The 12394-nt window shown below is 45.1% G+C and overlaps 1 protein-coding gene across 6 annotated transcripts in view; it reads left to right on the top strand.

Moving 5' to 3' along the window:
• Nucleotides 1–338: 338 nt before the first annotated feature.
• The window catches only part of PARP11 (poly(ADP-ribose) polymerase family member 11), a 34485-nt gene continuing 22429 nt past the window's right edge, over nt 339–12394 (top strand). For 2 of the 6 annotated variants that reach the window (XM_081249628.1, XM_081249627.1), the window contains exon 1: nt 339–534. In XM_081249628.1, coding sequence (XP_081105754.1) covers nt 517–534 — 18 coding nt within the window. In that variant the 5' untranslated portion in view covers nt 339–516. Of the gene's footprint in view, nt 535–653; nt 737–1077; nt 1134–8681; nt 9371–12394 lie in introns of those variants that run through there. The other 4 variants (XM_081249629.1, XM_081249632.1, XM_081249631.1 and 1 more) reach the window with 4 other exon arrangements.

Here is a 12394-nt window from a genome sequence, read left to right as displayed (position 1 = left end):
CCTCCATTCTGAGCACGAGGAAACCGAGTCGGAAGCTTGTCCCACAGGCTATTAATTCCCAGGCCTGTCTGCCTCTTGGCCACTACACTCCCTATACGGTGATCAATAAATATCGGAGGTCATCAATAAATATCCAGGCTTGAGGATCACTTGGAGGGGACTTTGCAGAAGGGATGCAGCACTGGAGGGTGGCTGGACTGGTAGCCCTTTAACAACCACATTACGAATCAGACCCTCGCAGGCCCCGCCCACTCCGCGCCGAGGCCGGAAGGGAGAGGCAGGGACGGGGGCGAGCTTCCGGGGACGGGGCGGGGCGGAGCTGGCGCTGGTTGGCCGGCTTCGACCGGAAGTCGGGAGGTTCGAGGGGGTTCGAAGACGCCGGCTTATGACGGGGAGCTTTTCGTGGAGGTTGCTTCTCCGTCCTTTCGCTCCCCGGGCCCTCGGGAAAAACCCAGCACCCCGGCCCCGCGGCCAGCCCCTTCCGCCAGGCTCTCTCCGCTAGATTTCGCCACCGTTATGTGGGAAGCGAATCCGGTGAGTAGCCGGGCGGGACGGGGCGGACCGATGGGCGGGGTTGATGGGAGAGGGCGGGAGGGGTTCCTGGGAACTACGCCCCCCCCCACCCCCGCCCCCAACTTCCCCCCAGGCCGCGCCGACTGGCTGGCGAGTTCCGGGACGCGAAGGCCCCGGCCCCGGCGGCTCGGGCAGCCGCCTTGCGAGCAATGGAGACGGCTCGGTGGGTCCCCAGCGCCGTGCGGCTGTCCTGTCCCACTGATTGGACTCGCTGTGGTTTCTCCGCCCCCGTCCCTCCACCCTTTGTAAACTTGGCGTTTTGCTCTCTGGCTGGAGTTCCTGGACTTCGGACCTGTGACTGACTTAGGCTCAGGTGTACCTGCCAGCCCCACCCCCATCCCCGTCCAAAGCTAGGGGACTCGCCTTCCGGGTCCTGAAATGGGCCTAAGAGGAACCTCTGGGGCTCGTTTTCCCTTCCTGGTGGACAGCCATGGAAAACTGGGATGGTCGAGCGTGTGTTCTAAGCCTCTAGATGGTGAGGTTCTTAGATTTTTTTTTTTCCAGTGGACAGAAACTGATGACCTGGAGCTTTTCCACTGCAAGTCTTTTGTCTCCCTCCGGTATTTGCATTGTGTCTGCATGCATTTTTGTTTACCTTGCTTTTGTACATTCATTTATTTAATATGCAGCCTTAAAAGTGGAATCCGCTTGCCAAGAGTATTCCATTAACCTGTTAGAATTGAAATCGCCTAGTTACACGGCAAATAGACACTATTTACGCCTTTGAGTTGACTGGGAAAATGGCAGAATCACGTATCAGCAAATTGTTGGCCTAAATATGTGCAACTACCCCATGTGCTGAGATAACTTCCTAAATTTAGTTTAATAAGCCTGTTTCCATATTTGCAGTAACTCCTTTGCTGTAATCATTACTTCTTTTTTTTTTTTTCCATTCCTGGCATGTATTTCCAGATAAGTTAGAGAGTTTGTCAGTAAATTTGCTTCTGTTTTTACGTTTTTACCCGGTAGAAAGTAGTCTGTTGGTCTGGATTGTTTTGGTTGCGTATCATGGTTACTTCCCAGGCCATCGAATAGCGATGATCATCATCTAAGACCGCCCCGCCCCCCCCCCTTTTTTTTTGGTTCAAACATCCAATCCTTTAAGGCCACATCAGAGGAAAGTAATTGCTGGGTTTCGATTTTAGCAAAAATAATTTCAAATTGTGAGAATGTGCTCTCTGCTTATATATTCAGTTTCACTATCTGTCATCAGTAAGTTTCATTTTCTATTATTATATGTGTGTTTGTGTTGTATTCAGTTTTTATTGGCAGTCCTTCTCCTTCCTGGTTTCTCCGTAACATACCCTTTTGTCTGTTTTGTTTACTGCGGTATCCTCAGACTAGGGAACAGAGCCTGACATATAGTAGGCACTCAGTAAATATCCATTGAATTAACAAAGTGGTTGCATCAGAACTAGAAAGAGTCCTTTGCTCCGTTCATTCTCCCTCCTCCATCACATATACATCAGAACTGGCTACTGGGTCACTCATGTGTTTGTGAGGATTATAAAAGCATTAATGAGTATCTCATATATTTGCTTTGTTACAGCATTATCTCACTTCTTTGGGAGGAAGGCTTGGTTTTCTCTGAAATCTCCCTAATGATTTTGCTTGAGTTCAGTAGAGCAGACTGACTTTTGTTAATAGTGGTGAACCTTCCACCTACAAGCCCACATTCTTCTTTTAACCCTTATCATGCTGCTCTGATAGATCTTAATGCTCCTGTGTTTTCTTACCGGTACTGTTTTTCTTCCTCTGAGCGTATGAATGTTGTCAATAAGGACAGTTTCATTTTGTAAAAGTACAGTGAACATTCTGCATATGGATTTCCTCTTGTAAATTGTTAGTTTCTTTGAATACAAGAGGCATCTGCATAGTCTGTCCAGCTGCGCTTGTGGGATGAAAATTAATTTTAATGTTTCTCTAAGCCAAGAACAATTGGAAAGATGAAAAAAACCCCACAGTGCATCCTAAAGGTAAATACGGATGACTTTTATATTACCCACCAATTTAAATTACTGTTTACCATTTCTTTCCATTGAATGATACAATAAATTCTGCTTTGTGGAGGAAGGCCATAGAGAACTGCTTTAACTGAAGGCTTCTGCTAGTTTCTCCCTGTATTTTTTTAGTAGCTTCCATGACTTTGATATGCCACCTGTGATCTGCAAATTTATCTCCTCTTGCAAATACGCCTTCAGTGTGATACTGTATTCCACTCGCAAGTGTGTTGAGGAAATACTACACTGACTCTGGCCATGATAAAGCTCAGAAGCAGTCGCCCCCTCTACATGGAAAGTCTCCATGACATGGTTTGAGTGTGGAAAATCACCATTGAACTTGGAACATTTTCTTGGGCGGGGGAACCCAAAACAAGATAACCAAGGAGCTATAAATAAACTTTATCTCAGTGCACCATTTTATTTTATTTTTCAAGACAGTCATGAGGTCAGGGATGATTCTGTTCAAGCCTTTCACCGACCAGGCCCCTTGAGGTCCCTGCCGAGGCAGAAGCAGGTTGACAGGGCATCAGGCACTCAGTTCTGGTGTGAGATCCTGGCAGTTCTCCACCCACCCAGGGGGCGGTGGCCCTGGACTGATGTCCCCCAGTGTAGGAAAATGGCGGATCTGTAGGAAGGAGTTGGAGGGGATGCCATCACTGCCTGGACTCTGTGTACCCTGACTTTGCCCTGCCGTTTTCTGTCTCTTTGCCGCTGTCTTCCCCCTCTTTGCAGGAAACGGAGTCAGTATCAGCATTGCATAGGAGGGAGTTTCAGTTTCTCTCTGACGACAGAAAATGAAAAATGACAAACATCTGTTATGATAACAAATCATCTGTTGCGGTGATAGGACCTTACTTTGTAAAGAGTGATAAACTCTTCAACATTCCTTTTCGCTTATTAATTCATATGATTAGAACAATCTAATGAGTTAGCTAAGGGGGAGGGAAGTGACTTTCCCAAGATCTCGCAGGCGGGTGAGCCACAGAGTCCTCTCTGCCACCGCCCTGCCGCTCGGTCGGGGGGGTGGGGGCAGTGATAACGTTTGTAAACCGGTCCAGCGCTTTACCCGCTGAGCCTCCCTTTTCTCTGTTATTTTATATTCACAGCTGCTTCCACGCTCCCTTGGCACTATGATTCTCTCCTTCCTCTGTCCAGCCTCTTGAGAGAATAGTCTTATACTTCTTGTCCTTCGTACTCAGACCTCAGCGCCCCCAGCCCCGCCTCTGCCCCAGCACCTGACTTGCTAGGGGTTCACCGAGAGTTTTCGAATCACCACGCACAGCGGCCGCCTGCACACCTCACTCTCTTCTGTCATTTTGCAACAGTAATGCCACTGGAGGTGTTGCTCAAAACTCTCCTTTTTTGATTTCCTGGGACTGTATTCCTTTGGATTTCGTCTCCTTTCGATGATTCATCCTTGAATCATAATCCTGGGTGAGCTGCACTGCTTTCTTCTGCCCCTGAAATGTTCCGCCTTAACCTTTTTCTTCTCTCGGCACATCCTTTTTTGGTGAGCCCCAAGGCTTCAGATATCTCTTTAGTGACTCTGCCTGCCAAATGTACGTCTTTAGTCCTGACCCCCTTTCTGAACTGGGTGATGGACAACTCTACTGGTTGTCCCTCCGGGAGTTCAAAGTCAGTATGTCTAAATCCAACTCCCTCAGTCACTGAGTCATTATTTCACGCAGTCAGTCAACAAACACTGAATAAACATCTATTGTCTGGAAAACACCATTCCGGGCACTAGGGAGGGGCAGGGCAAACCTGGACCAAGTCAGAGCCTGCCCTCCAGGGCCTGGAGACACAGTTTGAGTGGGGATAGTGTTACCAGAGGGCACCTGGGGGCCTGGGAAGGTTTGTTGAAGCAAGTTACACTTGAGCTAGGTGTCCAGGTCCCAGAAGTGGTCTTGTGGGAAAGGCAGAGGAAGCAACATGGCCAAAGGCCACAGAAGTGAGAGAGAGAATGGCCACTACAGCTTGGATGGAGGAGTGACGTGGACAAAGCGCATGTCCTGTGGTCGTCTCGGTGAGGACATTGCGAGAGGATGAGGGTGGGCTGCTGCGAGGACAGCAGCTGGCATCTGTGGGACATCCTGTCTGAGGAGGCAGTATATTCTATAGACGTACCTTCGGGCTGGAGGGGGACAGAGGTAGGATGTGTTCCTGGCAGTGAAAGTTCCAGAGAACGTAGTGTCTATGAAGATGTGTTCTCAGGGTCAGTGTACACTCACAGGTTCATAACTGACAGCTGTATCTTCTTGGCATTCTTTGTAATTGTTCTAGCAGTGGGTTTAGCTGAGCTGACGGAGGAGTGTCACGTGCCAGTGTTTGGTGGCTGGGGGCAGTCTAAATAGAGTATGGGGTCGTCCAGTACCTCTGAGGTGGGGATTTATAAATTATTGTTCCCTTCTTTAGTGATGAGACTAAGGCTCAGAGTTGGGTGCACTTTCTGAATGAGGACAGCCAGGTTCTAAACCCAGAACTTTCTGGCTCCAGAACAGGTACTCTTCCCAGTCCAACTCAGGATCTAGGCTTTAAAGTGAGTAGAAAAGACCCTGTGGGAGAGTCACAGGGACTCTGAGCTAAAGGAAGGGTTCTCGAACTGCAGGAAACCTTGACGTTTCTGTGACACCAGCTCCTGTGCGCCTGGAACTTTGCTAGTGACGCAGCCCACGAGCAGGAGGAGAGAGTACTGTGGCCTCTTCCCAGGGTTGGCACGGCAGATGCTGCACAAGGCTAAGGAATGAGTCTAGTAGTTTTTGGTATCAGGGGACAAAACAGAGTTTGGGAAGCAGGCTGGAGGCACGTGTTTGTGGTCGAGGCCTGAGGGATGGGGTGAGGCCGTTTGCCCACTGTGACCCGCCTGGCCTGATGCTCAAGCAGGATGCCGAGGTCCTTGGCTCATGCAACTCCCCCTCTAGGAGTTAGACCTTCTCTGGAAAGAACGTGTGAGGGCACTCATGTATTTATTTAGCACCTACTATAAGCCAGTCAGCTCTGAATCCCAGGGTTTACCGTGGTGAGCAGAACAGAACAGGCCCAGCCCACGCCGGTTTGCAGTCTGTGCAGGTGGCGACATTAAGCCGATAATTACACAGTAACGTTGAGCTCCAATTGTAGTAGAAGCTCTGAAAGAAAAAGTACGATGAGGTGTAATAGGGGGAGCTAGCGCTGGACTTGGAGGTCAGGTCAGGCCACCCAGTGAAAGTCACTTCGACAGAGATCTGAAGGGTTGAGCAAGAGTTAGCCACGGAAAGGCTGGGTGGGAGGGGAGGAGGGCTGTTCAGACAGCCGAAACAGCCTGAGCAAAGGCCCCGGGGCAGAAAGGAGCTTGTGAGAGAAGCCATGCGTGGCTGGAATGCGGTGAACCAGGAGTTAGGGCCAGCAGGTAGGTAGGAACAAGCCATGTGTGGCTTTGTGGCACATGTTTAGGATTTGAAATTTATCCTTGGAGGAGTGGGGGCCATTGAAGCGTTTTACACAGGAAGTGACATGAACATACTTGTGTTTGGAAAATGATCATTCTGGCTGCTGTGTGGAACACGAGTTATTTATTAGAGAGTGTACGAGGCAGATGATGGCCTGCCACAGATAACCATGTCCGTGTCACCGGGAACTGGGAATGTGTTCGGTCCCCAAGCAAAGGGGGGTTAAGATTGCTGATCAGCCGACTACTGACAGGGAGATTATCTTGGATTATCCAGGCTGGGTCCTTAAAAGTATCCATAGAAGATGCAGACAGAAGTGAGTCGATGTGAGGATGGGAGGATAATCAAAGATAACAAGGGCGGTGGGGGGGAATTGGGAGATTGGGTTGACATATATACACTATTGATGCCATGTATAAAATAGATAACTAACGAGAACCTGCTGTATGGCACAGGGAACTCTACTCGGTGCTCTGTGGTGACCTAAATGGGAAGGAAATCCGAAAAAGAGGGAAGATATGTATACGTACAGCTGATTCACTTTGCTGTACAGCAGAAACTAACACAACATTGTAAAGCAACTCTAATCCAATAAAAATGAATTAAAGAAACCAAAGATATACAAGGTTGCTGGCTTTGGAGATGAAGGGGACCACGAAGCAAGGAATGTGATAAGCTTCTAGAAGCAGGAAAAGCCAAGGAAATAGATTCCTGCCCACGCCCCCCGCCCAGCCCGCCGCCGACAGCCTCCAGACAGGAATCACTAGTTGATTTTAGTCCGGTGAGTCCCACGTCAGACTTCAGCAGAACTGTAAGATAAGAAATTGTGTCCCTGGGGCTTCCCTGGTGGCGCAGTGGTTGAGGGTCCGCCTGCCGATGCAGGGGACACGGGTTCGTGCCCAGGTCCGGGAAGACCCCACATCCCGCGGAGCGGCTGGGCCCGTGAGCCATGGCCGCTGAGCCTGCGCGTCCGGAGCCTGTGCTCCGCAACGGGAGAGGCCACAGCAGTGAGAGGCCCACGTACTGCAAAAAAAAAAAAAAAAAAAAAAAATGTGTTCCTTTAAGCCACTAAGTTGGTGGTAATTTGTTCCAGCAGCGATTAAAAACTTACACAGAGAGCATCAGAAGGTCTGTTCGAAGACACTTAGGAACCTACAGTGTAGTCCAGGGTGAGGGTGAAGGGGACTTGGACTAAGCCGGGGAGAGAGAGGAGTGGATCAACCCAGGCTGCACTTTGAGTGGTGGAGGCTGGGTTCCTGGCACAGGCAGCCTGGAAGAAGGACCACTTTCACTGAGTTGGGGAGACTGGGAAAAGGGGAGACGTGGAGGGGACCAGGAGTTTGGTTCGGGGCCTGTGACGGGTTTAACGTGCCTGTGAGGCATTCAAGTAAAAAGTCAAAGGGGCAGTTGGATAAGTGAGTGGAGCTCAGAGGAGAAGGCTGGGCTAGAAATGGCTGTTTATGGTCTCAGCCTGTATAGACAGAAGGCTTTTAAAATCTTGGGAGCAAGTGAGATCCCTAGGACAGTGTTTCTCAAATTTTCAGCACCCATGCAGATCACCAATTTAAAACAATATTTTATTGTTTATTTTAATTTTATATTACGTATTTTTAAAATGAGTAATGTTTTTATTGTTAAAAAGATGACTTTTTTTTTACATCTTTATTGGAGTATAATTGCTTAACAATGGTGTGTTAGTTTCTGCTTTATAACAAAATGAATCAGTTATACATATACATATGTTCCCACATCCCCTCCCTCGTGCGTCTCCCTCCCACCCTCCCTATCCCACCCCTCCAGGCGGTCACAAAGCACAGAGCTGATCTCCCTGTGCTATGCGGCTGCTTCCCACCAGCTATCTACCTTACGTTTGGTAGTGTATATATGTCCATGCCTCTCTTTCGCTTTGTCACAGCTTACCCTTCCCCCTCCCCATATCCTCAAGTCCATTCTCTAGTAGGTCTGTGTCTTTATTCCTGTCTTACCCCTAGGTTCTTCATGACATTCTTTTTCTTCTTAAATTCCATATATATATATATATATATATATATATATATATATATATATATATGTGTGTGTGTGTGTGTGTGTGTGTTAGCCTACGGTATTTGTCTTTCTCTTTCTGACTGACTTCACTCTGTATGACAGACTCTAGGTCTATCCACCTCATTACAAAGAGCTCAATTTCGTTTCAAAAAGATGACATTTTTGCAGCCTCTTACAAAGTATCTAACTTGATAGGTAGCTTGAGATGTGGGTTAGACCCAGACACTTGAATTTTTTACCCTATATTTCTATTAAAGTAGGAAATCCCATGCTATAATTATAGATTGTCAAGATTTGTAACTAGTGTTTGCTGGCCCTGTTAGATGTTTTGGAATACCAAGATAAAACACAGACTGAGAAATTACGGGAATTCTGGGACTATTCCTAGTCCCTGAAGACTATTCCTACTGCTCTGTCATTGCCAAATTGATACACTTACATAACTGTAGGGGTGGATGTTTCAACCAGCCAGAATGTTTGGAAGCAGGGAGCGAATGGATTCTGGGACTGCTTCAGTCTCCGGAAAATATCTGTTCACGTTTTCTTGTAACGTTGGCTGTGTTCTTCATACAGCCACAATAGTCAGTCTCACTCTCCGATGAGTAAAGAAAACCATCAGATTCTGGGAAGAAATCACAGCCTAGCAATTGAGCCATTTGCAGCATAGTTTGCTGACTTTGAGAGATCTGGTGTCTTGCTCTCAGCATTAAAATTTGGGGTATTTTGGCCTTGAAATAGTAGGTTCTAGTTGTTTATGTTGCTGACTGTATTTCAGCATCTACTTCAGTAGGCCTCTGGAAACCAGGAATGACCATTGGTATCATTAGCATCATGAAGAAACGTTTTTATCTCATCCCTCCTTTCAGGAACCCTTGTCAGCACTTCTGTCCTTGACAGCTAGTAAGCTTAGGTGGGAAGAGCAATCTTGCACACACTGCCATCGCTTTCCTCAGCATCTGAGAGCACATACTCTGAGCTGTCAAGATTTGCTAGTATTCAGTTTTCACTGTTTCCTTCCACACTCGCTTACAATCAGGAGGCACGTTGGTGCCTTCTGACTGTCCCAGATGTTTAAAACATCTTTTAGGAACCCAGCCGCACCCTTCCTTGCTATTCGTATAGCTCATGCTCTGTCAGCTTTGAATGGATTGCACCTTTTTCACCCCGTGTCACACCTCACAGGAATACCATCGCCTGAATGAAAACTGACTTCCCTTGTACCGTGAGCTTCCGCCCACAAGCAGAACAAAAAGTTGTCGAGTATTTCTACCCCGTTACATACTACGTGTGCTGCAAGAACGGATTTGTATTTTTGCTCAGGTAGTTTGTTCAGTTTTAAAACTAAACATGTTGAAGCACTCAAGTGATAATAATTGCTTTTCTATGTCATGTGCCACTGATAAGATGTGACTTCCAACAGAGTCATTTAATAAAGAAATTTTGTCAGTAGTTTATTTTTTTTTTGTTACAGCAATTAAATTGGGCATTAAATTTGGATTGACAGCTTCTCAGCAGTATTCCAACTTTTACCTGCTTTAGCTGGGTAATGCCCCTTTATTCTTGGTCCCTTCTCTATCCTTATCCACAAAGCAAATTGACTTGGGGCTCTGTTAGAAGATTATGTGAACATTTATTTGGTTTTACAGCATTGTATTTGCTGAACACTAGCTGATATGAACTCAGTAACACAGACTGAACATATTGAGATGCTATGAAAATAAAAGGATTTTTGTGAAAATTGTAATTAATCTTATATTTCAGCTTTGCAAACTGTATGTGATCAAATTTCTTTCACTACTTTTTTTCTGTGAAAAATGCCTTTGAACTACTTCCTAATTCTTGAGGACCATGTTTTAAAGATGCTGAGAAAGACAAAAAAGGGCTAAGACTGAGCCCGAGTAACCTACAAGTTATAGGCTGAACCGAAGTAAAGTTGCAGAGGACTGAGAGTTTGTGGCCAGAAATCTAAGATGATCTGGAGAGAGTCATTTAATGGAAACCAAGAAAAAAGTAATGCAGGACAGTGGGTAAACTGTGAAATGTTACTGAGAGGTCAAATAAGACAAGGTCTGATAAAAGTGCATAGGATTTGGTAACTTGAAGCTCATTGGAGATCCTAGCAAGTGCCTCCTTGTGTGTGTGTGTGTGTGTGTGTGTGTGTGAGAGAGAGAGAGAGAGAGACGGTGGTGGGAGATATTAGCCCAGAAGCTAGAAAAGCTAAATTAGAGTGGGTTTTGGCATGCATGGAAAGTGAAGAAATAAACAGTGTGTGTAGACACACAAAGAGTTATAAGCCACCAAGGGAGATAAAGTGGAATTCCGAAGAAAAGAAGGTATATGATAAGGGGAACAAAGAACAGATGGGACAAAGCAAGATGATAAACTTAAACCTAACCATATCAATAATCATACCAAAATAAATGCTCTAAACACCCCAATTAGAAGGCAGATTGTCAGACTGGATTAGAAAGCAGGACCCAACTGTAAGTTGTCTACAAGAAACACACGTTGAATGCAAAGACACGAGTAGGGGGACTTCCCTGGTGGCACAGTGGTTAAGAATCCGCCTACCAATGCAGGGGACACGGGTTCGAGCCCTGGTCCGGGAAGATGCTACATGCCGCAGAGGAACTAAGCCCGCGAGCCACAACTACTGAGCCCGCGTGCCACAACTACTGAAGCCCGCGTGCCTCGAGCCCATGCTCCTCAACAAGAGAAGCCACCGCAATGAGAAGCCCACACACCACAACGAACAGTAGCCCCTGCTCCCCACAACTAGAGAAAGCCTGCGTGGGACAATGAAGACCCAACGCAGCCAAAAATAAATAAATAAAAAATATAAATTATTTTAAAAAAAGACACAAGTAGGATAAATAGAAAGAGATATACAGTGCTAACACTAGAGAGAAAGCTTGTGTGGTATGTTAATATTAAAGTAGGTTTCAGAGATAATATTATTAGTGATAAAGAATGTCATTTCCTAATGATAAAGAGGTCTGTTAATCAGTAACAATCTTAGACATTTATACACCTAATAATAGAGTGTCAAGATACATGAAACAAAACTAATAGAGCTGTAAGGAGAAATAGGCAAATCCCATTATAGTTGGAGATTTTAATACCCCTCTCTGAATAATTGATAGAATTAGTAGGTAGAAATAAGCAAGGATGTGGAAGACTTGAACATCATCAACCAGCTTGACCTAATTAATATTTATAGACCAGTACACCAGCAACAGCTGAGTACACATTTTTTTCAACTACACAGAGAACATTTAACAAGATAGACCATATTCTGGGCCATAAAAGGAGTCCCAATACATTTAAAAGAATTCAGGTCTTATAAAGTACACTATCTGATTAAAATGGAATTAAATTAGAATTCAATAAAAGATCTGTAAAATCCTCGAGTATTGATAAATAGCACGCTCTAAAATAACCCATTGATCAAAGAAATAAAAAGGGAAAATAGAACATATGAAAGCATATCAAATTTGTGGTATGCTGCTACAACAGTTCTTAGAAGGAAATTTATAGCTGTACTGATGCTTATATCAAAAAAGAAATGTCACAAATCAATGACCACAGCTTCCTCCTTAAGAAATGAGAGAAGAGCAAGTTAAGCTCAAGCAGGAGCAAAGAAATAAAGTTTAGAGTGCAAAACACTAAAATGAAAACAACAGAGAAAATGAAACCAAAAGGAAAAAGAAAAAGAGGGAATACAAATTAGCGATACTGAGAATGAGAGAGATAATATCACTACAGATTCTACAAACGTTAAAGGATAATAATGGCATGTTATGAACAACTTAATGTCGATCAGTGTGACAGCTGAGATGAAATGGACGTATTTTCTAAGACACAAACTACCAGAGCTCCCTCAAGAAGAACTAAATCCCATGAATGGCCCAATATCTACCAAAGAATTTAAATTTAAAGAAAAAGCCTACCCACAAAGAAAACTCTAGGCCCAGTGGTTTCACTGGTGAATTCTGACAAGCATTTAAGGAAGAAATAATAGCATTCTGCACAGACTTTCAGAATATAGAAATGGAGGTAATACTTCATAACTCTATGAAACTGGCATTACCCTAATTCCAAAACCAGTCAAAGACATTATAAGACACCTACAGACCAATATCCCTAATGAGCATAGATGCAAAAATTCTAAACAAAATTTTTGTAAATCAAACCTAACAGTATATAAGAAGGTGAATGCATCATTATCAAATGATGTTTATCCCCAAAATACAAGGTTTGTTTAATATTTGAACAGCATCAGTGTAACTCATTCTGTAAGCAAACTAAAATGAAAAACTGTTGATTATTTCAATGCACGCAGAA

This window comes from Mesoplodon bidens (genome assembly GCF_964165515.1).
Source record: "Mesoplodon bidens genome assembly, chromosome: 11".
In the NCBI taxonomy this organism is placed as follows: Eukaryota; Metazoa; Chordata; class Mammalia; order Artiodactyla; family Ziphiidae; genus Mesoplodon; species Mesoplodon bidens.
Note: the sequence above shows the minus strand (reverse complement) of the source record. Positions and strands in the feature narration are given on the sequence as shown.